The sequence below is a fragment of the Ovis canadensis genome, chromosome 15 (genome assembly GCF_042477335.2).
Source record: "Ovis canadensis isolate MfBH-ARS-UI-01 breed Bighorn chromosome 15, ARS-UI_OviCan_v2, whole genome shotgun sequence".
Classification (NCBI taxonomy): domain Eukaryota; kingdom Metazoa; phylum Chordata; class Mammalia; order Artiodactyla; family Bovidae; genus Ovis; species Ovis canadensis.
This window is the reverse complement of record NC_091259.1, coordinates 61192409-61219813: the sequence shown is the minus strand read 5'-3', so window position 1 is coordinate 61219813 and position 27405 is coordinate 61192409. Positions and strand designations below refer to the sequence as shown.

General features: G+C 42.5%; 1 protein-coding gene across 25 annotated transcripts in view; it reads left to right on the top strand.

Moving 5' to 3' along the window:
* The window catches only part of XRRA1 (X-ray radiation resistance associated 1), a 70576-nt gene that overhangs the window by 2421 nt on the left and 40750 nt on the right, over positions 1-27405 (top strand). For 9 of the 25 annotated variants that reach the window (XM_069553070.1, XM_069553063.1, XM_069553087.1 and 6 more), the window contains exons 2-7: positions 5575-5642; positions 7591-7688; positions 13597-13781; positions 19564-19635; positions 20915-20987; positions 24289-24386. In XM_069553070.1, the coding sequence (XP_069409171.1) occupies positions 7595-7688; positions 13597-13781; positions 19564-19635; positions 20915-20987; positions 24289-24386 (522 nt within the window). In that variant the 5' untranslated portion in view covers positions 5575-5642; positions 7591-7594. Of the gene's footprint in view, positions 1-5574; positions 5643-7590; positions 7689-13596; positions 13782-19563; positions 19636-20914; positions 20988-24288; positions 24398-27405 lie in introns of those variants that run through there. The other 16 variants (XM_069553072.1, XM_069553065.1, XM_069553089.1 and 13 more) reach the window with 8 other exon arrangements.

Below are 27405 nucleotides of genomic sequence, written 5' to 3'. Positions count from 1 at the left end.
AATAATGCTAAAGCTGAAACTCCAGTACATTGGCCACCTCATGCGAAGAGTTGACTCATTGGAAAAGACTCTGATGCTGGGAGGGATTGGGGGCGGGAGGAGAAGGGGACGACAGAGGATGAGATGGTTGGATGGTATCACTGACTCAATGGACGTGAGTCTGAGTGAACTCCAGGAGTTGGTGATGGACAGGGAGGCCTGGGGTGCTGCAATTCATGGGGTCGCAAAGAGTTGGACATGACTGAGCAACTGAACTGAACTGAACTGAATGTAGATGAGAAGCATTAGTGTGTGTGTGTGTGTGTGTGTGTGTGTGTGTGTGTGTATTTTGGAGCTGGGAGACACTACCATCAGATTGAGATTAGCTGCTCACATTTGAGATAGAGACCAGAGGTGGCTGAAACTAGGTAGGCAGACTCTAAGTCTGGAACTTGGTCTTTCTTTTTTCCATCACACAGGTAAATGCCGTACTTTTCTTAGGAATTACTTCCTAGACAGTGTATCATGGGGGTTATGTGCCCTTCCTAACACATTAGTCATAAGTCCACACCTTCTCATCTGGTATTCCTCATAGGAAACTGTAGTTTCCAGGATACTTAGTGAATATCTTTTCCCAGATTGTGTCTTTAAGTTTTGTCTTTGCTGCTTTTGTTATGCATAAAAGTTTATTTTGTGTAAATGGTGGTATAAATGATCCTTTCCTTTCTAATTTGTGATTTGCACTTCCTATTTAAGCTCTCTGCTGCTAAGTCTGCTAAGTCACTTCAGTCGTGTCCGACTCTGTGCAACCCTAGAGACGGCAGCCCACCAGGCTCCACCGTCGCTGGAATTCTCCAGGCAAGAACACTGGAGTGGGTTGCCATTTCCTTCTCCAATGCATGAAAGTGAAAAGTGAAAGTGAAGTCCCTCAGTTGTGTCCGACTCTTTGCGACCCCCTGGACTGCAACCTACCAGGCTCCTCCGTCCATGGGATTTCCCAGGCAAGAGGACTGGAGTGGGGTGCCATTGCCTTCTCCATTTAAGCTCTCTAGCCCCAGAGGAAACAAACCAATTTGATCACATGGACCACAGCCTTGTGTAGCTCAATGAAACTATGAGCCATGCCATGTCGGGCTACCAAGACGGACGGGTCATGGTGGAGAGTTCTGACAAAATGTGATCCATTAGAGAAGGGAATGGCAAACCACTTCAGTATTCTTGCCCCATGAACAGTATGAAAAGGCAAAAAGATGATACTGAGAGATGAATTCCACAGGTAGGTAGATACCCAGTATGTTATTGGAGATCAGTGGAGAAATAACTCCACAAAGGATGAAGAGATGGAGCCAAAGCAAAAATAACACCCAGTTGTGGATGTGACTGGTGATGGAATTAAAGTCCGATGCTGTAAAGAACAATATTGCATAGGAACCTGGAATGTTAGGTTCATGAATCAAGGCAAATTGGAAGTGGTCAAACAGGAGATGGCAAGAGTAAGCATTGACATTTTAGGAATCAGCGAACTAAAATGGACTGGAATGGGTGAATTTAACTCAGATGACGATTATATCTACTACTGTGGGCAAGAATCCTTTACAAGAAATGTAGTAGCCATTATAGTCAACAAAAGAGTCCGAAATGCAGTACTCGGATGCAGTCTCAAAAGTGACAGAATGATTTCTGTTCGTTTCCAAGGCAAACCATTCAGTATCACAGTGTTCCAAGCCTATGCCCTGACGAGTAATGCTGAAGAAGCTGAAGTTAAATGGTTCTTCTGAAGACCTACAAGACCTAGAACTAACACCCCAAAAAGATGTCCTTTTCATTATAGGGGACTGGATGCAAAAGTAGGAAGTCAAGAAACACCTGGAGTAACAGGCAAACTTGGCCTTGGAGTACAGAATGAAGCAGGGCAAAGGCTAATAGATTTTTGCCAAGAGAATGCACTGGTCATAGCAAACACCATCTTCCAACAACACAAGTGATGACTACACATGGACATCACCAGATAGTCAATACCGAAATCAGATTGATTATATTCTTTGCCGCCAAAGATGGAGAAGCTCTATACAGTCAGCAAAAACAAGACTGGAAGCTGCTGTGGCTTAGATCATGAACTCCTTATTGCCAAATTCAGACTTAAATTGAAGAAAGGAGGAAAAAACACTAGACCATTCCGTTATGACCTAAATCAAATCCCTTATGATTATACAGTGGAAATGACAAATAGATTCAAGGGATTAGATCTGATAGAGTGCCTGAAGAACTATGGACAGAAGTTCGTGATATTGTACAGAAGGCAATGATCAAGACCATCTCCAAGATAAAGAAATGCAAAAAGGTAAAATGGTTGTCTGAGGAGGCCTTACAAATAGCTGAGAAAGGAGAAGCAAAAGGCAAAGGAGAAAAGGAAAGATATACCCATCTGAATGCAGAGTTCCAAAGAATAGCAAGGAAAGATAAGAAAGCCTTCCTCAGTGATCAATGCAAAGAAATAGAGGAATATAATAGAATCCGAAAGACAACAGATCCTTCAAGAAAATTAGAGATACCAAGGAATATTTCATGCAAAGATGGGCTTGATAAAGGACAGAAATGGTATTGACCTAACAGAAGATATTAAGAGGTGGCAAGAATACACAGAAGAACTGTACGAAAAGATGTTTCATGACCCAGATAACCACATTGGTGTCCTCACTCACCTGAAACCAGAAATCCTGGAATGCGAAGTCAAGTGGGTCTTGGCAAGCATCACTACGAACAAGCTAGTGGAGGTGATGGAATTCCAGCTGAGGTATTTCAAATCCTAAAAGATGATGCTGTGAAAGTGCTGTGCTCAATATGCCAGCGAACTTGGAAAACTCAGCAGTACCATAGGACTGGAAAAGGCCAGTTTTCATTCCAATCCCAAAGAAAGGCAATACCAAAGAATGCTCAAATCAAATTGCCAACATCCGCTGGATCATGGAAAAAGCAAGAGAGTTCCAGAAAAACATCTATTTCTGCTTTATTGACTATGCCAAAGCCTTTGACTGTGTGGATCACAATAAACTGTGGAAAATTCTGAAAAAGATGGGAATACCAGACCACCTGACCTGCCTCTTGAGAAATCTGTATGCAGGTCAGGAAGCAACAGTTAGAACTGGACATGGAACAACAGACTGGTACCAAATAGGAAAATGAGTACGTCAAGGCTGTATATTGTCACCCTGCTTATCTAATTTATATGCAGAGTACATCTTGAGAAACGCTGGACTGGAAGAAACACAAGCTGGAATCAAGATTGCTGGGAGAAATATCAATAACCTCAGATATGCAGATGACACCACCCTTATGGAAGAAAGTGAAGAGGAGCTAAAAAGCCTCTTGATGAAAGTGAAAGAGGAGAGTGAAAAAGTTGGTTTAAAGCTCAACATTCAGAAAACGAAGATCATGGGATCCAGTCCCATCACTTCATGGGAAATAGATGGGGAAACAGTAGAAACAGTGTCATACTTTATTTTGGGGGGCTCCAGAATCACTGCAGATGGTGATTGCAGCCATGAAATTAAAAGACGCTTACTCCTTGGAAGGAAAGTTATGACCAACCTAGATAGTATATTCAAAAGCAGAGACATTAGTTTGCTGACTAAGGTCCGTCTAGTCAAGGCTATGGTTTTTCCTGTGGTCATGTATGGATGTGACAGTTGGGACTGTGAAGAAGGCTGCACGCCAAAGAATTGATGCTTTTGAACTGTGGTGTTGGAGAAGACTCTTGAGAGTCCCTTGGACTGCAAAGAGATCCAACCAGTCCATTCTGAAGGAGATCAACCCTGGGATTTCTTTGGAAGGAATGATGCTAAAGCTGAAACTCCAGTACTTTGGCCACCTCATGAGAAGAGTTGACTCATTGGAAAAGACTCTGATACTGGGAGGGATTGGGGGCAGGAGGAGAAGGGGACGACCGAGGATGAGATGGCTGGGTGGCATCACCAACTCGATGGACATGAGTCTGAGTGAACTCTGGGAGATGGTGATGGACAGGGAGGCGTGGCGCGCTGCGATTCATGGGGTCGCAAAGAGTCGGACACGACTGAGCAACTGAACTGAACTGAACTGAACCACACAATTGCACTCATCTCACATGCTAGTAAAGTTATGCTCAAAATTCTCCAAGCCAGGCTTCAACAGAACATGAACCATGAACTTCCATATGTTCAAGCTGGATCTAGAAAAGGCAGAAGAACCAGAGATCAAATTGCCAAAATCCCCTGGATCATCAAAAAAGCAAGAGAATTCCAGTAAAACATCTACTTTTGCTTTATTGACTATGCCAAAGTCTTTGACTGTGTGGACCACAACAAATTGTGGGAAGTTCTTCAAGAGATGGGAATACCAGACCACCTTACCTGCCTCCTGAGAAATGTGTATGCAGGTCAGAAAGCAACAGTTAGAACTGGACATGGAACAACAGACTGGTTCCAAATAGGAAAAGGAGTACGTCAAAGCTGTATATTGTCACTGTGCTTATTTAACTTATATGCAGAGTACATCATGAGAAATGCTGGACTGGATGAAGCACAAGCTGGAATCAAGATTGCCAGGAGAAATATCAATAACCTCAGATATGCAGATGATACCACCTGTATTTATGGCAGACAGTGAAGAAGAACTAAAGAGCCTCTTGATGAAAGTGAAAGAGGAGTTGGCTTAATGCTCAACATTCAGAAAACTAAGATCATGGCATCTGGTCCCATCACTTCATGGCAAATAGATGGAAAAACAATGGAAACAGTGAGAGATTTTATTTTGAGGGGCTCCAAAATACTGCAAATAGTGACTGCAGCCATGAAATTAAAAGATGCTTGCTCTTTGGAAGAAATGTTATGACCAACCTAGACCGCATATTAAAAAGCAGAGACATCACTTTGCCAACAAAGGTCTGTTTAGTCAAAGCTATGGTTTTTCCAGTAGTCATGTATGGATGTGAGAGTTGGACTATAAAGAAAGCTGAGCACCGAAGAATTGATGCTTTTGAACTGTGGTGTTGGAGAAGGCTCTTTAGAGTCCCTTGAACTGCAAGAAGATCCAACCAGTCCGTCCTAAAGGAAATCAGTCTTGAATATTCACTGGAAGGACTGATGTTGAAGCTGAAACTTGAATACTTTGGCCACCTGATGTGAAGAACTGACTCATTTTTAAAGACCGTGATGCTGGGAAAGATTGAAGGTGGGAGGAGTAGGGAATGACAGGATGAGATGGTTGCTTGGCATCACCAACTCAATGGACAGGAGTTAGAGTAAGCTCCGGTGGTTGGTGATGGACAGGGAAGTGTGGCGTGCTGCCGTCCATGTGATTGCAAAGAGTCGCACATGACTGAGCAACTGAACTGAACTGAGCCCCACCTCATTGTCATAAAATTATTTTCTTCTTACATCTTCCTGTCTATGTCTCTGTCTTCTTTTCTATTTCTGGAATCTTTAGTCCTGTGGCATTTTTCTAGGCCCCAGGCGAGACACATTTTGGAACAAAGTGTCACAGAAGGATATAATTAATGAGAAAGTTAAAGAGATCTAAATGACAGACTAAGAAGAAGTGCAATATCTTATTTTATAGGTGAAGAAACAGGGGAAGAAACAGAATAAAAAAGAAGTCAAGAGGTCTCTTCCAAGATCAAAGATCAAGTAAGTACGAACTAAAGTCATCATATTCTGTAAGTTATTGAGATGTTCTCCAACAGTCATCTCTGACCTTTCCCAGGTGACTGTGTACTCATTCATTCATTCATTTACCCATCTAGCAGATTGTGGTTAGTCCCAAGAGGGATTTCCTGAAAGACAGATTGACTCCATGACTGTGTTTCCCCATCCAGTCATCCATTCATCCCTTCATCTTCCTAACACATTTTTAATGAGTTCTAGGCTCCATGCTAGGCTCTAGGGTTATATAGGTAAATAGATATTATAGGCCACATAGCAGGTGGGAAGTTGGTAAGGGAATAAAAATTATAACAAAGTGATAAGTATTATACTAGGAGAAGTAGGGAGTATCATGGAAATACATGGAAAGGATCTCCAACCTTTTTCAGGGTGGCAGGGATCAGGAAATTCACAGTGCCCTGTGTTGAACCAGAGGAGATAACAAGATCACTCATTCATTCCATGCTGCTGCTGCTGCTAAGTCGCTTCAGTAGTATCCGACTCTGTGCGACCCCAGAGACAGCAGCCCACCAGGCTCCCCGTCCCTGGGATTCTCCAGGCAAGAACACTGGAGTGGGTTGCCATTTCCTTCTCCAATGCATGAAAGTGAAAAGTGAAAGCGAAGTCACTCAGTCGTGTCTGACTTCTAGCGACCCCATGGACTGCAGCCTACCACGCTCCTCCATCCTTGGGATTTTCCAGGCAACAGTACTGGAGTGTGATGCCATTGCCTTCTCCCATTCATTCCATAGGTGGAGTCTATTATGTGCCAGGTGTTAGATGCTGGGAGTGAAGAGATGAGCATCACAGATGCTGTCCTTCCTCAGAGCCTAATTAGGGAGATTAGAAATATGTATTAAAAATCTCTGGGCCAAAAAAAAAAAAAATCTCTGGGCCTTGGGAGGACCACTGTATCCTTCATTTGACTCACACTTGTTTATTGAGTGCTTCCTGTGAGCTTTCCAAAAGTAGAAGAGAGACAGTGAATTGGACGTGTTTCGAGACTTTCAGGTTCAGAGACCATTAAAAGAGTCCCTTTATGATTGTTAGTAATCTCACGAGGTAGAAGGGGTTCCAACCACAAAAGATGTACAGAAGAAACATGCCAGAGTTTAGCTAAAGCAGCAGTTATTTACCTCTGGAAGTTTCAGTGAAGGTTTTATGGAAGGGATGGCATCTGGATTGAGTCTAGAAAGAAGCTTTTTTTTCTCTATTACCTCATTTAATTCTTAGAACAGTTCTCTGAGGCACAGGTTTAATCCTCATATTATATTTGAGAAATCTGAGGCACAAAGAGGTAAAGTGATTTGCCCAGGGTCACTGAGCTCAGTGGTAGAAACTAGCCTCAAACTTAAGTCCCTGTCTGTAAAATTGTTACCCCTTCCTGTTGCACCCATCTCCTTGTCATATGTTTCTCTTCTGGGAAACATTTTCTCAGGACACCTGATCCCAGCTCTCTACTCTGCTCCTCCCATGAACTGAATCTTCCCAGACCCTCCGTCTTAGGGTCCTACCTTCTTGCCAGGGTCTCCTTCCCCCTGGCCAGGGTCTTAAAGGTTCCTAAACCTCTGCTACCCCAAATTGTCTAAAGCTATCCCAAAGCAGGTTTAGGAATTACTGGATCCCTTTAAAGAAAAATCTCAGTCTCTAAGAGCTCAAGGTTTAAAGAATTTAGATCTTTGATTAGAAATTTCTTTTCCTAAAGGAAGTGGCATTGGAGCCTAATCTTAAAGCATGAGATCAGTGAGATGTACAAGATAGAAGAGCTGTTCTGGGCCAAAGGAACACTAAGAACAAAGACATGGATCTGTAGGGCCTCAGAGAGAGGGTGTGTGTTGGGGGTGGTCCTGGTGGGCTCATAGGCTGTGTTGGGGTGAGAGCAGCCCTGCCCCTCCTCACTCCTCACTTCCTGTTTTCCGTGCTTGGCTTTTAGGGTCATGGCCTCCACAGGACTCTACAAGCTGGATGATGGGAAGCCTCACCTGAGCAACTGCTTTCCAGCCAAAAGCCTGCTTCGGATGCCAGAGGAAGGTCAGGTGACTTCTCAAATCAGAACCTTTGCCTCACACCCAGCACTTGCTTCAGAATGTCTCTAACACCCATGTCTTCCTCTTCAACCCATTCACTAATGTTCCCTGCCCCATCCTATTCCTTCCCTTCTAATCCATCTTCCCCCCAGCAGCCTCAGAGAGTCTAATTTTTTTTTGTCCTATTTATGTATGTATTTGGGCTTACCAGGTAGCTCAAACGGTAAAGAATCTGCCTGCAATGCGGGAGACCTGGGTTCGATCCCTGGGTTGGGAAGATCCCCTGGAGAAGGGCATGGCAACCCACTCTAGTATTCTTGCCTGGAGAATTCCATGGACAGAGGAGCCTGGTGGGCTATAGTCCATGGGCTCGCAAAGAGTCTGACATGACTGAGCAACTAACATGTATCTGTTTTAAACATGTATCTGTTTAAAATGTCTTATTTTTACATAATTGTTCAAGATTACTTTTCATTTACAGTTATTACAAGATATTGGCTATATTCCCCATGTTGTACAGTACATCCTTGAGCCTAAGTTACACCCAGGAGTTTGTACCTCCCATCCCTACATGGCCCCTCCATCCCTCTTCTCTGCTTGGAACCACTAGTTCTCTGTGTCTGTGAGTCTGCTTCTTCAATTTTTTTATTCACTAGTTTGTTGTGTTCTTTAGAATCTACCTATAAGCAATATCTTATATGGGCAGTTTTTCTCTTTCTCTGTCTGACTTACTTCACTTAATATAATGCCCTCGGGGTCCATCCATGTTGTTGCAAATGGCAAAATTCCTTTTTAATGGTTAAGTAGTACCCCATTGTATATATGTCCCACAGATTTTATCTGTTCATCTGTTGATGGACGCTTAGGTTGTTTCCATGTCTTGGGCTGCTGCAAATAATGCTGCTTTGAACACTGGGGTATGTTTTTGAATTGGTAACTTTGGTTTTTTAAATTTTTTTTTTTTAATTATTTGTTTATTTTTGGCTGTGCTGGGTCTTTGTTGCTGCTCGGACTTTTCTCTAGTTGCAGTGCGTAGCAGCTGCTCTTTGTTACAGTGTGTGAGCTTCTCATTGCAGCAGCTTCTCTTGTCATGGAGCACGAGTTCTAGGGCATGTGGGCTTCTGTAGCTGCAGTGCATGGGCTCAGTAGCTGTGGTTCCCAGGCTCTAGAGCACAGACTCAATAGTTACGGCGCACGGGCTTAGTTGCCCCATGGCATGTGGGATCCTCCCAGACCAGGGATCGAACTGGTGTCTCCTGCACTAGGAGGTAGATTCTTTACCACTGAGCTACGAAGGACGCCCAGTGACTTTGTCTTTTGTGGATATACACCCAGGAGAGGAATTTCTGGATCATATGGTCGTGCTATTTTTAATTTTTTGAGGAACCTCCATAATGTTTTCCGCTGTGGCTGCACCAGTTTCCATGCCCACTAACAGTGTACAAAGGTTCTCAGGGAACCTTCTAATGTACACCACAGTGTTCTCATCTGTTCAGTGAATTCTCACTGCTGTTCCTATACCTTTCTGTTCTACCCCATGCCTTGATTTATGCCCTGTTTCATAGTGTTCTATTTTGACAGAGCTTTTTTTTTAAATTGCTTATTTTTTAATTGAAGGATAATTGCTTTACAGAATTTTGTTGTTTTCTGTCCAACCTCAACATGAATCAGCCATAGGTATACATATATCCCCTCCCTCTTGAACCTCCCTCCCATCTCCCTCCCCATCCCACCCCTCTAGGTTGGTACAGAGCCCCTGTTTGAGTTTCCTAAGACATACAGCAAATTCCTGTTGGCTGTCTATTTTATATATGGTAATGTAAGTTTCCATGTTACTCTCTCCATACATCTCACCCTCTCCTCCCCTCTCCCCATGTCCATGAGTCTGTTCTCTATTCACATAGTTTTTAACCATTTGCCTGGAATGTTCCAGCTCTCATTCCAGTTGTCCAGACTCCTCCCATCCCACTGGCTCAGCTTGTCTCCCACATCTTCCAATAAGCCGTGTCCAGCTACTCCAGCCCTCAGTGCCCATCCTCTCTTGTGAGCCATCTTCCTTTCTGTGTTTCTTGTTTGATGTATAGTCATATTCTGCCTAGCTCCTAAATAAAGTGGCTTAAACTTGACTCTGCTAAACAGTTTTTCAACCATTTATCTAATTAAAGACTCCCCTGGTGCAGGGACCCCTCCTAATGCTGAGCAGAGTCCTGCACATGGAACACTGCTGAGAAGTGTGGTTTCACTGGATTGAATTTATTGCTTTGAAAGTGTAGAGCAAGGGAAAAGTACCTCTAGCTTACCCTGGATGGAGTGGCTTGCTGCTCAGTCTGTACATGGAAGAACCATGTACAGTGGAAGAACCTTCTCCTTCAGCTTGTCCTCCCCACTTCTCTTGAGTGATTTTTCTTTTCACATAGGACCTTCTTTGGCCACCTAGTTGTTTAAAACCTTCCTGTGGAGCTGTCAGTAAGAACTCATGATTTCATGCCCACACTCCCTCACACACACATAGATGGACAGAGAAATAAATATAGCTGTATATATCTTCATGTGTTAGTATACATATGTATATTTCCTGGCCCATGGAGGGCAATAATACCTCAGTTGCAAAGGGATGCTTGGCACCTTAGTGTTGGTTTCTAAATACCATTCTCCAATAAAAGAAGCCAGGGCTTCTCAGGCAAAAAGTTGTTTCTAGGGCTGAGTCAGGAGAAAATACACTTTGAGCCAGAAAATAAAGCAGTGCTCAGAAAAACAATGGGGGCAATTTGAAAGGACATAGGTGCCAACCTGAGGGAATGCCCAGTGGGCAAAGCTGGAACAGTATGAGCAGCAAAATAAATAAAGGTAAAATTGGGTTGTAATCTGTAGAATAACTTTTAATATACAGTCATGATCTCATACAATATAATTAAACTCTGATTACATAAATGAGTGGGGTGGAAGAGCAGCTCTTCCTTACAATAGAATTCTACTTAATAAATGTAGAAGGAATGAAGGAAATAGAAAATCACTATCAAAATATCACAATACTAATTTTTACAGGCAAGAAGCTCTACAGTGTTCTTTAGAGAAATAGAACCAGTAGAATATGTGTGTCTCTCTTTATGTATATCCTGCATGTTTTGTTTTCATATACATATATGTGTATATATATGTGGACAAACACACAGATAAATTATATATTTCAAGGAATTGATTTATGAAATGTGGAGGCTGGCAAGTCTGAAATCTGTAGGACAGGCAGGCTGAAAACTCAGGTTTTCATGCTCATGCTGCAGTCTTAAGGGAAAATTTCTTCTTCCTTTGGGAAGCCTGTTTTTTTTGTTTTTAAGGTCTCAGGTGAATGGGTAGGCCCACACATTATCCATGGATTGTTTCAGGTACTTAAAGTCAACTGGTTGTCAGAAACACCTAGATTAGTATTTGATTGACTAACTGCTTACCATAGCCCAGCCAAGTTGACACATGAAATTAACCATCATAGATGCTAGAATTCATGGGTTAAAGTATGATGAAACACAGGTTATTTGTATAGTCTTGAGCTGTCTTTATTAATTTCAAAGGGACTTCTTAGTAGAGTAACTAAGCTGACACCACCTTGGCTGAGTGATCAAAATTAACATCACCAGTAATAAGACATAATTGGCATCATGTGTGCTCTGATATGTTGTGCTGAGGAGGTCACAGCACCACTTCTTGCCAAACTGCAAGGCCTTTAGTCTAAATTATGGGGGGAAAAAATCAAACAAACTCAAATTGCGAGACGTCTTATAAAGCAATTGACTGTTGATTAGTACTCTTCAAAAGTGTCAGGATCACACAAGAAAAATAAAAACTGCAAAACTGTCACGGATTAGGGGAGACGAAGGTGATGTGACAGCTAAATGAAATGTGAGTTCTTGGATAGGACCCTGGAACAGAAAGAGAGCATTAGTGAGAAAACTGAGGAAAGTCAAATAAAGGCTGTAGATTAAATTACTAATATTATGCCATTGCTAATTTCTTGGCTTCAGCCATTGCACTATGATTATATACGATGTTGCCATTCGGGAAACTGCGTGAAGGCTGTACAGGAGCTCTGTGTTACTTTTACAGCTTTTCTGGAAGTCTAAAATTATCCCTAAATGAAATTTACAGGTGTGGGGAAACCTTCCTATGGACAGATACTCTTTCTGCTAAAAGCCTACCACATTAGAACCGACACTCCTTATTCTGACCCTCAAGACCTTTCAGATCTAACTCTGCTGACCTCCTAAGCCTCATCTCTTTTCCTTCATGTCCATCTCCTGACACATTCCTTCCTGGGTGTGCGGGCAGTTTTGGAACCAGCTCAGGCTGGAGTGTTCAAGAGTTTGGACTGCTGGGATAGGACAAAGGTCCATGTGCTAGATGAGGGCAGCCCTGGGAAATGAGTGCCCGGGCTGTCGGGCCCCGGGTGGGAATAGGGACTGGCTCACATCAGGCATAGGGCAGAAGCAGCATCCAAGAGCCAGGATTAGTAGCAGTACTCCGGTGAGCCAAGGCAAGCACCTGAGGCGGGGAATGGGCTATGTGGCAGGGAAACGGTGGTCAGAGGCACCAAGCTGGTCCCCACAGCTCTGTGCTGCTCTTCGCAGTCCCAATCTTTCATGCCTCTGAGTACATTTTGTGCCCTTTTCTCTACCCAGGCTACTTAGTTTTTCCCTCTTCACCTGGTCAACTTTCAACATACAAGACCCAGTTCATCCCCTAGGCTGGTAGCTCCCCACTCTAGGCTTCACAGCACTCTTTACATTTATTGAGCACCTTTGAATCCTCAGTCATATTCTTTATAGTCCCAACTCCTGCCATAAAGTCAGTGCTTAGAAAAGGTCTGAATGGATGATTGTGGGTGGGGGCTGTGGCTCAGGGTTCATTCAACCACACTCAGTGCGGTAAGCTCTGTGTAGGCCTAGGGAACATTGAGATGAATGAATCAGAGCCTGTATTCTCATGGAGCTTTCATTCTAGACTGCAAGATAGGCAATAAACAAGTGAACAATGATAGATATTGAACAATGAAGAGTGAACAATGACCAGTATCTGTCCCTAGGAAGGTTTCCCCCCCCACCTATAAATTTTCATTTGGGGATAATTTTAGACTTAAAGAAAAGCTGTAAAAATAAAACAGAGTTCCTATACAGTCTTCACCCAGTTTCCCTAATGTTAAATGAATAAATTACTGATGAAGGAGAGAACAGGTTCTAGAATGTTGTCACAGTTTTTATCGGATAGGCTTAGTAGTGAACCTCATATTCGCTTTACTTGTGTACAATTTCTAGTTCTTTCTACAGTGGACATGTATTATTGAGTCTTTTTAAAATGGCAGCTGTCCTTTGATTTTTTTTTATCCTGAGCTCCTAACATGACCTTTGCTTTGTAACGATAGAATTCAGGGTAAGGTCCAGGAAGATGGAACCCATTGAGTTGGTGTCACACAATGGACTTTACCCAAGAGATAACAAATGGTGCAGTAAATAGCTGGCCCAGGAAAAAAGGATCTGCTTAACTGAGGATAGTCAGGGAAGGCTTCACAGAATAGGAAATACTTTATCTGCAATTATGAATGAACCGTTAAGAGTTCAAAGGCAAAAATGTGGAGGAAAGAACTGGGCAAGTCATTCTACACTTTTGAGTCTTTGCCTTTTTGTCTGTAAAACAGGGGCAGTAGCATGTTTCATTGGGTTTGGAGGCCAATTAAATAAGACAGGTATATAGACGTTCCCCTGCCTCCCACAATCCCAGTTGTGGCACAGTATCTGGTGCATATTAGGTAAAGAGGAGCTAATTTTCATTTTTGCATTAAAGATAAACATTCTGGAAGGGCACTAGTTTTGGCTTTGAAGGAGTTTACTCCTGTTCTCATCTTTTCACTGTTCTCATCTTTTCAGCAGGCCGAGGACACTGGCTAGTGGCTCGGAAAGGTAGCCTCAAGAAGAAGCCCAAGAATGTGGCTGAGACAACAGCTGAAGGTCAGGAAGGCCAGAAGGTTTCTTTTGAGGTTGGAGGGAAGAAAGGGTCTCGACAGGAAAACCGGTCGGACACTCCTGGACAGGCGCTGGACCTGGCTTTTCTGGTGAGAGTGAATGCATTCTGGAAGGGTTGGCAGCACCAGTTGACGACTGTCTCGGTTGGAGGGTGGGGGGCGGTGGCAAGGCCTTGCCCTGCTTTTCTCTGGTACGGTTACCTCCCATCCATCCCAAACTATTCTAATGGGCTTGGCAAATGGAGTGTAGCCAAGATGCTGAAGGGACCCAGAGCTTTCTTTATATGTGAAGTTTTCTTTACATCCACTTTGTGAGTTAGGAGTTATCATCCCTGTTATATTGTTGCCATTGTGCAAATGAGAAAACTGAGGCCCCCAGAAGTAATGTGCCTTGGCTGAAGTTCCTCAGCTAGTAATAAGGACTCTAGTTTACCCTGGATTAGAACTACTCAGAATTAAAACTCTGGTCTATTGACTGTAAAGCCTGTGCCTTTACATTTTATCAGGTAAAAAGTCTTCATTGAGCCAGAGAGACAAAGCAGTAGGTCAAGGTAAACAGTAAATTTAAAAATCCTATTCCAGCACCCTACTGGCTCAGTTGGTAAAGAAGCTGCCTGCAATACAGTAGACCTGGATTCGATCCCTGGGTCAGGAGTATCCCCTGGAGAAAGAAATGGCAACCCATTCCAGTATTCTTGCTTGGGAAATCCCATGGACAGAGGAGCCTGGCAGGCCACAGTCCATAGGGTCACAAGAGTCGGATGCAACTTAGCAACTAAACCACCACCACTATTCCAGCACATAGTAGGGTGTAAAGGCTTCTATTGTGCTCTGGGGAGACTCTGTAGGAGCAGGGGAACTAGGGAGCCTCACACACCACTACTACCTTTGTCCTTGGGGTTTAGTGTCTGGCTGAAAGTCAAGGATGCCAGCTAGATATACCTAGTGTCTGGGTCAGGCTTTACAAAGAGGACTGGGATGGTAATTTTTATTTACTCTGTGCAGTGCCTCAGTGGCTTTACACAGAAAGACCTATTTTGTAAACCAGTATTAATGTGCGGTCCAATGCTCATAGCTTCCCAAGAACTCCCTGGCAGCTTACTTAGTTCCCAGACTCTGCTTATGGTTCCTGCACAGATCAAATGTTGAAAGAGAACTTTAAGGAGGCATCTCACCTTAAGGTGGGTAGCATAGGCTTTTTGCAGAATACTGTGGTCTTTCTTTGATTATCAGGTCCACTTCTCATTAGGGATGAGGAAGATTGAAGCAGTAGTACTGAGAAGGGGCAGAACCACTTCCCATAGTGTTCTTCTTTTCCCCTTTATTTTCAGCATTTCAACATATCCACATTGAGATCACTTGTTACAATTCTGAGATGACTGTGAAACTCTGGTCATCATATTTAAAGCATAACATCCAAAGGTAGAAAAGGGAACGTCACTGTCTTATATTGATTTTTAAATATAAGCAGCTTCCCAGAACTGGCCTCCTATCCCCAGCAGCCTGCGTCTCATTGGCCAAACATATATCACAAGTCCCAGCAGTCACTGGTTAGGGGACCATGACCACCTTGCTTGGATTAGAGAAAGTCAAGACTTAGCCTGTAGAGCGGGGGTTGAAGGATACATCTAGTTAGAGAAATGTGAATGATATTGGGTTCTTTCACAATGAGAAGTAGAGAAGTGGCTCTAGAGAAATGAGCTAACAATGTCTGGTATAGTGGTTTCTCTCCACCCTTTTCTTTCGTCTCATCCTCTATGTTTGTCAGATACAGCAGATTTTGTAAAATTGCCATCAGCCCTCTGCCAAAAAACCTCTTGACAGCTTTCCATTGACTGTGGGCTAAAATCCACAATCCTTTGCAGAGCCACCGTGAATCCGCACGATCTAATGAGTGGGACACAGAGAGTAAGAACAGATCTTACTCTGTGGTTGTCAGGGGGAGGGGGTTGGAAGAGGGATGGAGTGGGACCTTGGGGTTAGCAGAGATGGATATATCATATAACATCATATTATGTTATGTGATTAGTGATAACAATATGTCACTAGTTATATATTCACTATCCTATGATAAACCATAAAGGGAAAGGACATAAGAAGAAGAACGTATATATAACTGAATCACTTTGCTGTACAGCAGTAATTAACAACATTGTGAATCAACTATACTTCAATAAGACATTTTTTAAAAGATTTGAACTTCCAGTAATAAGATAAAGAGGTACTAGGAATGTAATATGCACGCTCAGTCACTGAGTCCTGTCTGACTCTTTGAGACCCCATGGACTGCAGCCTGCCAGGCTCACTGTCCATGGGATTTCCCAGGCAAGAATAGTGGAGTGGGTTGCCATTTCTTCCCACAGAAGAATGTAATATACAACATGATAAATATAATTAACGTTGCTCTATGTCATATATGAAAATTAAGAGTATAAAATCCTAAGAGTTCTCACCATAAGAAATTTTCTATTTCTTTAATTTTGTGTCTAAATGAGATGATGGATGTTTACTAAACCTACTGTGATTATCATTTCCTAATGTATGTAAGTCAAATCACAATGCTGTACACAAACTAATATCGTGCTACATGACAATTATATTTCAATAAAACTGGAAGAAAAACAAATTGTTAGAGGGACTTCCCTGGTGGTCCAGGGTTAAGAAACTGCCTTCCAGTGCCGGGGATGTAGGTTTGATCCCTGGTTGATGAACTATTCATTGGAAGGACTGATGCTGAAGCTGGAGCTCCAATACTTTGGCCACATGATTCGAAGAGCCGACTCATTGGAAAAGACCCTGATGCTGGGAAAGATTGAAGGCAAGAGGAAAAGGGGGCGACCGAGGACGAGATGGTTGGATGGCATCACCAACTCAATGGAAATGAGTTTGAGCAAGCTCCAGGCATTGGTGATGGACAGGGAAGCCTGACTGCAGTCCATGAGATCACAAAGAGTTGGACACAGCTGAGCGACTGAACTGAACTGACTTAGCCTGTAGAGCGGGGGTTGAAGGATACATCTAGTTAGAGAAATGTGAATGGTATTGGGTTCTTTCACAATGAGAAGTAGAGAAGTGGCTCTAGAGAAATGAGCTAACAATGTCTGGTATAATGGTTTCTCTCCACCCTTTTCTTTCTTCTCATCCTCTATGTATGTCAGATACAGCAGTTTTTGTAAAATTGCCATCAGCCCTCTGCCAAAAAACCTCTTGACAGCTTTCCGTTGACTGTGGGCTAAAATCCACAATCCTTTGCAGAGCCACCGTGAATCCGCACGATCTAATGAGTGGGACACAGAGAGTAAGAACAGATCTTACTCTGTGGTTGTCAGGGGGAGGGGGTTGGAAGAGGGATGGAGTGGGACCTTGGGGTTAGCAGAGATGGATATATCATATAACATCATATTATGTTATGTGATTAGTGATAACAATATGTCACTAGTTATATATTCACTATCCTATGATAAACCATAAAGGGAAAGGACATAAGAAGAAGAACGTATATATAACTGAATCACTTTGCTGTACAGCAGTAATTAACAACATTGTGAATCAACTATACTTCAATAAGACATTTTTTAAAAGATTTGAACTTCCAGTAATAAGATAAAGAGGTACTAGGAATGTAATATGCACGCTCAGTCACTGAGTCCTGTCTGACTCTTTGAGACCCCATGGACTGCAGCCTGCCAGGCTCACTGTCCATGGGATTTCCCAGGCAAGAATAGTGGAGTGGGTTGCCATTTCTTCCCACAGAAGAATGTAATATACAACATGATAAATATAATTAACGTTGCTCTATGTCATATATGAAAATTAAGAGTATAAAATCCTAAGAGTTCTCACCATAAGAAATTTTCTATTTCTTTAATTTTGTGTCTAAATGAGATGATGGATGTTTACTAAACCTACTGTGATTATCATTTCCTAATGTATGTAAGTCAAATCACAATGCTGTACACAAACTAATATCGTGCTACATGACAATTATATTTCAATAAAACTGGAAGAAAAACAAATTGTTAGAGGGACTTCCCTGGTGGTCCAGGGTTAAGAAACTGCCTTCCAGTGCCGGGGATGTAGGTTTGATCCCTGGTTGATGAACTATTCATTGGAAGGACTGATGCTGAAGCTGGAGCTCCAATACTTTGGCCACATGATTCGAAGAGCCGACTCATTGGAAAAGACCCTGATGCTGGGAAAGATTGAAGGCAAGAGGAAAAGGGGGCGACCGAGGACGAGATGGTTGGATGGCATCACCAACTCAATGGAAATGAGTTTGAGCAAGCTCCAGGCATTGGTGATGGACAGGGAAGCCTGACTGCAGTCCATGAGATCACAAAGAGTTGGACACAGCTGAGCGACTGAACTGAACTGACTTAGCCTGTAGAGCGGGGGTTGAAGGATACATCTAGTTAGAGAAATGTGAATGGTATTGGGTTCTTTCACAATGAGAAGTAGAGAAGTGGCTCTAGAGAAATGAGCTAACAATGTCTGGTATAATGGTTTCTCTCCACCCTTTTCTTTCTTCTCATCCTCTATGTATGTCAGATACAGCAGTTTTTGTAAAATTGCCATCAGCCCTCTGCCAAAAAACCTCTTGACAGCTTTCCATTGACTGTGGGCTAAAATCCACAATCGTTTGCAGAGCCACCATGAATCCACACGATCTAATGAGTGCATCCATAACCTTACCTACCTGTTTTTCATCCTCTCAGAAACACCTTGCTTTCATTTGCCTTAACAGCATTTACAAACCCTGCCACCCACTCTCATGGGACCAGCTCATACTTAGCACTTAAGGTATCGGCTGAACTATTCCTCAAATAGGTACTTCCTCACTTCTACCTAAGATAAGGATCTCCCATTACTGTCTCCCAGTGGCTTCTTGAATTTCTCCTTTAAAATACTTACTGTATTTGTAAATACTTGCTTGCTCATTGGCTTCCATGCAATTTTAAGCTTTATGAAGGCATGAAATACTTCTGCTTTTCTTTGTTGACTTTTAAGTTCCCAGTTCCATGCCTAACCATAAAAGGCACCATAACTAAATGATTAACTGAAAGAAGGAATGAGATTTGGTTAAATAGAAATAGCAACTTCAAAGTTGAGATTTTTCTTCTACCTTTTAATTGTGAAGGACACTATATGGTAGTCCTAAGAGCACAATGTTCAGTAATTACAGATTTGGATTCGAATCATAGGTCCATCACTTATTGGCTGTGGAACCTTAGGGAAGTCATTTTCTCTCTCTTAGCCTTATTTTTCTCATTTATGAAGACATATATTCCCTTATGTCAAAGAGTTTAGTTAGGATTAGGAGAAAGTCCTTTTTTTTTTTTTTGCCACACTGAGTGGCTTATAGGCTCTTTAGTTCCACAGCCAGGGATCAAACCTGCACCCTTTGCATTGGAAATACAGAATCTTAATCAATGGACCACGAGAGAAGTCCCAGGAGAAAGTTTCTTGATATATTTAGTGTGACACATGGCCCAAAGTAGTATATAAATATTTGGCAAATAAATGAATGGATGAGCAAACACAAAAGTTATGACAAATGTTTTGGTAATGCCCCAGAAATAAAGATTTTATTCTAAGAACCAGTTAGAGGAAATGGAGCTCTGAAAAGACAGAGAAGGAACAGAGAGGAATGCGGCCTCCTAAGAGCCCCATAAAGTCTATGTTTCCACCCCTATCTTACATACGAGAAACAGAGATGGGAGAGCCGAGGTGGCAGCTTGATTCTGAGCAGCTCCAAAGCCTGTTCTTCCACTGTGCCAGGCTGCCCTCCTCACCAGGGAGTCATTTGTTGTCTTGGCCAATTATATGAGCTTTGCTGGGGCCTTGAGTACTGATTCTTTGTATTGTGTTGCAGCTGAAGCACCACTGTGTGAAGGATCCATCAGACCTCTGCAACATTAACGTGAGCGGCCTGAAGTTCTCCAAGGTACGGCTAGCCACCAGAGGTGTAATTGTGGTGAGCTACACCTGAGGTGGCTCCTGTCTGATTGACCATCATAACTTCCAGAGTCTCTGGGAACTGGGAATCTGGGCATAGGAAGGAGGAGAGTCACACAGGGACTTGCTGGGTAGAAACAACATTCACAGACACTGTCTTTTGCTATAGATTTGGTATTGCCATTATCCCATGTGAGGTGAGTTAAAGGAAATAAATAACCTTATGAAAGTGGTTGAATGTGCATAGAATTTTATTGGGGTATGATTCATTGTGTGCAGAGAGTTCCCATCAGAAGAGCCTACAGGAGAAATTTCTCTCAGGTTTCAGCACCAGGAATGGTATTGGTTCTCCCAAGATGCTGATAACTGGTGTTTTGTTTTGTTTTGTTTTGTTTAACATGGCATGCTGGGTCTTTCCGGAGCAGCTATCGAACCCGTGCCCCCTGCATTGGGAGGGTGGAGTTTTAATCACTCGACCTCCAGGGAAGTCTTGGTTTGTTCTTAACTCACAGACTCTGTGACTTATATAATGAGTCATGTTTCTTTCCTTGCACTGGCTAATGGGTAGCTTGGAGCTAGATTTGTGGCCTGTCATCCCCAGTATATATATTATAGCCCATATTTTTAATTTGTAGGCCTTCCATGGCATATAAAGAGAGATTGCTTATAGAATGCCACACAGAAATTAAAATGTATTAACATAAGTAAATCTCAAAAGATCTGTATATCTCAACACAAGTGAATCTTAAACATGTGGTGTTGAGTGAAGAAAGCAGGTTGCAGAATGGTATCTACAGTATGATGGCACTTAATATAAAATTTTAAAACATGTAAATAATAACTATATGGCTTGTGGATACACATACATGTAATGCAAGTATTAAAGAGATGTGGGATAATCACCAATTCAGGATAGTTGTATTTTATGAGAGGGAGGGTAGGGATATGTTGCAGGGATATCAACTCTCTGTAGTGTTTTATTTCTTTAAAGAAATTTGAAGCAGAGACAGCATAATATTCAGACTTACTAAAGCTGGATAGTGGTTACACGGGCCTTCAGAGTAACACTTACCACACTTTGCTGACTATTTGAATTATTTCATAAAAAGGAAAATAAAAGAAGCAGAAAAGCCCTTCCTGCCTTCAGCAAGTAAATGCTCTTGTTCTTAACCCTGAAGTCTTTGCTCCTTCTGACAGCAGCCCTGGAGCTTCAGCAAGGCCTCCAAGCAGGGAACTAATCTTGTGTTCTTTGAAATGCCCTTTCACAGGCTAAGGAAAAGGATTTCAAGCATTTTAATTCAGTGATTTACATCAATGCCTCAGAAAACCTGCTTCCTCTAGGTAAGTTTTCTTCCTGAAAACCACCTCCTGCTTCCTGGCTGCCAGTCTTTCATGTTAGAAGTTGCCTGTCTGTTCACCTGTAACGCCATACATCTTTTTTTTGGAGTGCAACGAGCTGGGTGTGGGAGAACACACAGACCTGGATTCCAGCCCAGAGCCAGCACTACCTATGCAGAACACTTCTCTGTGAGCTGCCGCTTCTCTCTCTATAAATGGAGATGATCCCCTTCCTTTCTTCCTCCCTAAGGCAGGATACTTTGTAGACTCAGACAGGATCAGTATGGTCAGCCCTCCATGTCTGTGTTTTCCACATCTATGGATTCAACCAAACAAGGATATAAAAAATTTAGAAAAAATCCCAAGAAGTTCCAAAAAGTAAAATTTGAGTTTGCCATGCACTGGCAACTATTTACATAGCATTTATATTATATTTACAACTACTTACAGAACATGCTTCCTTGGAGGCTCAGTTGGTAAAGAATCTGCCTGCAATGCAGGAGACCTGGGTTTGATCCGTGGATTGAGAAGATGCCCTGGAGGAGGGCATGGCAACCCACTCCAGTATTCTTGCCTGGAGAACCCCCATGGACAGAGGAGCCTGGCGGGCTGTGGTCCATATGGAATCACAGAGTCGTACATGACTGAGCGACGCAGCACAGCACAGAGCATTTACTTTATGCTCAGTATTAGTAATCTAGAGATGATTTAACGTGTACAGGAGGCTGTGTGCAGGTTATATGCAAATACTACATCAATTTATACAAGGCCCTTGAGCTTCCACAGATTTCAGTGTCCTTGGTGGTGATGCAAGATGGAGGTGGAGGTGGAGGTTGGGGATTGGGGTAGGGGGTGTGTATGTAGGGGTGGGTGGTCCTGGAACCAGTCTCCTACCCATACCAAGGGACTGTATGTAAAAAGTTTTTAAGTCCCTGAGAACTCCTATAGGAGTGTAAAGCCTTCTCCTTTATTCAGCAAATCCACAGCGACCCCTGCTGGGTGTCAGGACAGTATCCTGTTTGGCTTTTAGCAATCAGTGTGTCCAGTTTTCTGTTCTTCTGAGCTCAGTTATAGAAGGATGCGGTAAGTGCAACGATAGAGGGAATCAGAAAATCAACTGGGCCATCAACTGGGCCTCGAGTGTCAGAAGATACTTGTGAGAAAAGGAGTATGTAAGCTGAGACCTAAAACACGAATAGGAGTGACTCAGAAATTAGAGAGTGAGAAGGCATTTCTGGCCAACAGAACAACAGATAGGGGGCAGCAGTGCCTGATCAGGGACCCTGAAGAAGCTTTGTATGTGTGCAGAGGTATAGGCAGAGGAGAATGGAGACTAGGAAGGTGGGCAAGGGGCCCCATATTATCAGCAGCACTGAGTGACATGGACTTAACTCTGCAGGCAAAAGAGAACCTTGGAAGGCTTTGAAATATAGAGACTCAGTAGTGGCTGTGAGGAGCATGGATTGTAAGATGGGAGCCAGGAAACCTGGGAGATGGTTGCATTTTTCCAGGAGAAGGGAGGTGAGGCCTCAGATGGGGCTGTGGCCATAAGGATAGAGGGGATTGAGACAGAGCAAGAGAGGAGGTAGAAATAAACCAGTCGTGGTAACTAAGGGGCATGTAAAGAAAGAGAAGAACCAAGGGGATTTACTGAGACAGACAGCAGTATAGGAAAGGCAGCTTTAGGGAGAAACAGGACGAATTCAGTTTTGAATGCATGGAGTTTAAAGGGTGTTTTTTAAAGAAGTATGTGACAAAGTCCCTGTCCTTGAGGAAACAGTGTGGTCTCTCAGGAGCCTGAGTTTGAAAATAAAGGCCAGCAGGCATATGGAAAGATGCTCAACCTCACTAGTAAATAAAAGAGCATCCAAGAACTATTTTATGCCTGTCAAATATTGACAGAAATGAGGACTGATGACTGCCAGCATTGGTAGGGAGATGGGTACTCTTGTATTCAAGTGGAATAAATTGGTGCAACATCTTTGGAAGGTAGTTTGACAATGTCTCTTAACATAGTCTAGTAGTTCCACTCCCCAAAATTTATTCTACAGAAACACACTTAAACAAGGATGTTCATTGGAAATACCCTGAAAGCACATGTTTCTATTTGACTCTCTAGAACATTCCAACTCACAAAACCAACATAGGCCACACTTGACACCAGGTTTACTTAGAAGGCTCTGGGTAATTCCCCACGTATGCCAGCAGCACAGCATCAGCACTTCATGTTCAGTGGAATCCTCATGGCAGTTCTTGAGCAGTTCATGTAGCTGTTCAGGTAGCCATCTGTGAGCCACTGGCTGCTGTCAATGGGTTGATGCCAGCACTCTGGCTTAGAAGCCTTTTTCACCACAGGAGCAAATAGCTGTTGTTACACTCCATAGACAAGGCCCCCAGAGTTTCTGAAAAGGACATGGCCAATCATAGGAGTGCCCACACACAGAGAAGCCCAAAGTTATGGCGCCCCCTTCAGATAGGTATAGTTCTTTTTTAGTTTCTCCTAGTCCAGATGTGACTTACCAACCTGGCGTCATTTTTACCACAGCAGTTTTGCCTAATAACACAGTGACTGTACCATTTTTATTCCGGTTACCAGTGGAAGAGGGCTAGAAAGTTAACACAAGGTCCAGTTCTCAAGCAGAAGGGGAAGTGTTCTTAACCTTTTATTCAGATAATCTAGCCACTATCCCTAGGGGTATGGTTAAATAAAATAGGGTATGTCTATACTGTAGAACATAATTCAGACTTTATGCATATCTGTATGTTTTGACTTAGAACATCGTTAAATCATATTGTTAAGGGGAAAAAAAAGCAAGTCACAGTACAATGTGTGTAGTATGAGTCCCTTTTTGTAGAAAGAAGTGTGTGTGTTTCAGTGTACACATAAAAAGTCTAGAGTATTACATGTGAAACTTTGAATAGTTATCTATTGAGATTAAAAGGAACTTTTATTTTTCTATTTTTTAAAAAAACTTTGGTGGAAATGTTTACTTTTATAATCAGAAATAATAAGGATCATTTTTTAAAATGGGCTTTGGAGTTAGATTCAGTTCTTGATCTTTCCATTTAGCAATTCTGTTTCTAGCAAATCACTTAGCCTGGTTGAGCCTTGGATTCTTCAGCAGTGGAATGGAAGTAGTAATCACTCTTTTTCAGAGTTGTTAGAGAGTAAGAATCCCTGTAAGTAAAGCACTTTACACAATGCTGGGCCTAACCCAGTGGGAACCCAGTAAATGACCACTATTTTATCTTCCTGTTATGTCTTTTACAAGTTACAGTTTCCCTCTTTCTCCTCCCTCTTTAGAGGCATTTCACACGTTTCCAGTCTTAAAGGAACTGGAGCTCGCATTTAACGGCATCAAAACAGTCTACGTGAAATACGGAGACTTTAAGTCCTTGGAAGTAAGTTGGAGGTAGGGAGTTTTTGGTGCCCACCTGTTTCCCTGTAAGGAATGGGTGTAAGGAGTCTAGTGATCATAATTTTGGGGAAGGAGATCTCTGGGCCTTTATAGCTACCTTGCTTCAGGTGGTCCTCTGGGAAGGGTGGTGGAATTGGTGGTGATGATAAGGGAGTGGGTTGGTGGAGGTGAAGGCATTATACCTATGCCCATGGTCTTGGAAAACAAATGCCAAAGTAGTCTGTCTAGGAGAGTGAGTTTAAATAGAGTATTTTAGGAAAGAGAATTTGAGGGGTGATCTGGATCCATGAGGTTGGGGCATGGGGTTAAGTGCTGGGCACAGCAGACTGGCCCAGCTGAATGAGAGGTGTTGTGAACTTATTCCTGAGATCCACCCTGGTATGAATCAGCCAGATTGGTTCTAATAAGCTTGGATAAGGTTATGGGCCATAGACTCAGGGATGAGTGTGGAATAAAACAGGGTCTCTCTAAGTTCTATAGCAGACTGTTGGCATCTATATATCCACAGCTGTTTTGTATTTGAAAATATTTTTTTAAATTACACTCTTCTTAGAAATCTTTCTCTTAGATTTCCCATAGTCATGCATCTTCTATACATGTTCTCATACTTCAAGTTAATCACCTATCAGCATCTATGAAAACTTTAGGGTAATTTTGTTTCACAGAAAAGCAAAGCTTTTGTCACCACTTGAGAATCTGCGTGCACAGAGAGTAGAGAACAGCATAGCTGGATTGAGGTGTGGGGCAGGCATCTGGCCAGGCTCACTCACTAAGTAACGGGCTCTTCCTTACATGTTGGCCTTCTAGAAAAGCTTCAGAGTCACACCTCAGCAAAGTGTCTGCATGTCATGATCCTTGGATTTTACCTCAAAGAACTGGTAACTTAAATTACTTAATGTACAAACATCAAGAGACAGCCATTCTTCATAAAAACCTCATTTAACCCAGTCTGACCAGAGAGAAACCTTCCACAAGAGTGCACTTTTAAGAGTTACGTGCCAAAGTTTTAAGGTGTTTTAACCACCTGGGATGGTGATCTTCCTGAAGTGGATTATACGTCCTTGTATTTTTAAAGCATGCTATACTGAATGTAATGGTACCTTTTCTCCACGGTTTCCAGTCATATTGAGGCTCACAGTGCTTTACTAGGATTTCTGACAGGAGTGGTTCTCATACTTACCCAGGAAGTGAAGTTCTTGAAAATCCAATAAAACAAGGAAAGAGAGAGAAAGTTTACAACAACTCATGCAGCTTTGTACTAGGTTAAAAAACATGTTATACCAGAGTTTATTATAGACAGAGGGAAACAGGTTCCAGAAGCTCTAGAGATATAGGGAGCCACTTTTTTACCCACAGGCCTGGGAGCTTCTTACAGGTTTCCATTAATTTGTTATTTTGCTTTTAAAAAAGTAGGTATTGAGCTCCTGTGTGTTGTACATTGTTCAGAGACTCCTACATTCCTTACCCCAACCATTTCACACTCCTACTTCAAGTGCCTGTGGGCCCACAGGGAGGGGACATGACTACAGGCACTGACCCTACAGCTGACTTACTGGTTGATCATTAATTGACTTTTTGGAGGCCCTGCCTCATAGTGTGATTGCAACTGATGAAGATTATTTATCCAGCAGACCAATCCTATCCAACGGAATTTGTTTACATAAGAGAACAAAGTCAAGATTCAGAATGTAAATGAGAAGAGGAAATCTGCTCAGTCATTTATTCCCCCTCTCTCTATGGTTTACGAGGGCTCTCTAAGAAAAAGGATAAACCTGTCAGATATCCTGAATTTGCAGCCAATAGCAGTGAATACTTTAATGTGTAATGAAACTTGATGTCACTCAGCAGATACAACATCCAAGTTAGGAATCTTCTCTCCTTGTTTGCCAGAAGGGCTGTCACCCAGAGTAGAACTCTTCAGGAGTCAGTTTAGAAAAACAGCTTTGTCATGATTTGATTCTCTGTACACAAGTCTGGAAAAGAGTCAGCTGGAGAACTGCCTTAAAAGTCAGGACACCTTGTTTGCAGTCTTGGTCCACCACTGCTTTTCCCTAACCTCCTTGGCCAAATAACTTACCCTCTCGGTGAAACTTATGTCTCCCCCTCTGTAAATTCTGGGCCAGCTGTGAAATTCTTTGCCCTGCAAGTTCTAAGACTGTTCATTTCTTTGAACTGTCCTTACTTCCGTAGAAAGCAGATTTGGATCCAACATTAAATAGCCCAAACAGCCAGAGCAAGGGTCAGCAAACTTTTTCTGTAAGAGGCCAGTGACTGTTTTAGGCTATGCAGCCCCTAGGGCTATAACTAGTCATAACTGTCATAACTAGTCCACTCTGCTGTTGTAGAAGGAAAGCAGCTGTGGACAGTATGTAAGCAAATGCGCAGAGCTGTGTTCTCATAAAACTTTATGATGCTGAAATTTGAATTTTATTTAATTCTCATACAATGTTATATTATTGTGTTTTTTTCCCCCACCATTTAAAAACATACAAAGCATTCTTAGCTCACAGGCCATACGAAACAGACAGCAGGCTGGATATGGCTTACAGACCTTCGTTTGCCAATTTCTGAGCTAGAACACTGATGGAACAGCTCAGTATGGTTGGAATGCAGTGAGACACAGTAGAATATGGTGATAGATGAGCCCAGGAGGAAACAGAAGAGACTGTAGAGAGCCTTGGAAGCCTTTTTAAGAACTCTGACCCTTATCCTATGGATAATAGGGATCCACTGAAGTATTTGGAGCTGACGAGTAATAGGGTCCAAACTATATTTTAGAAAAACCACTGTGGCATGGCTGTTGTATAAAGAATGGATTGGAAGAAACATATGTGAGAATTAGTAAGGAGATAGAATCCATAGGCTTTGTTGACTGTCCACGTATGTGTATGGAGGAGAGAATTATCCCCATCTTTATCTGTTTACCCAAGCCAGATTTCCAGGTGTTCCTTCTTGAAATCTTCTCTCTCTGTCCCTGCCAAGTGGGATAGCCCATTTGTGTG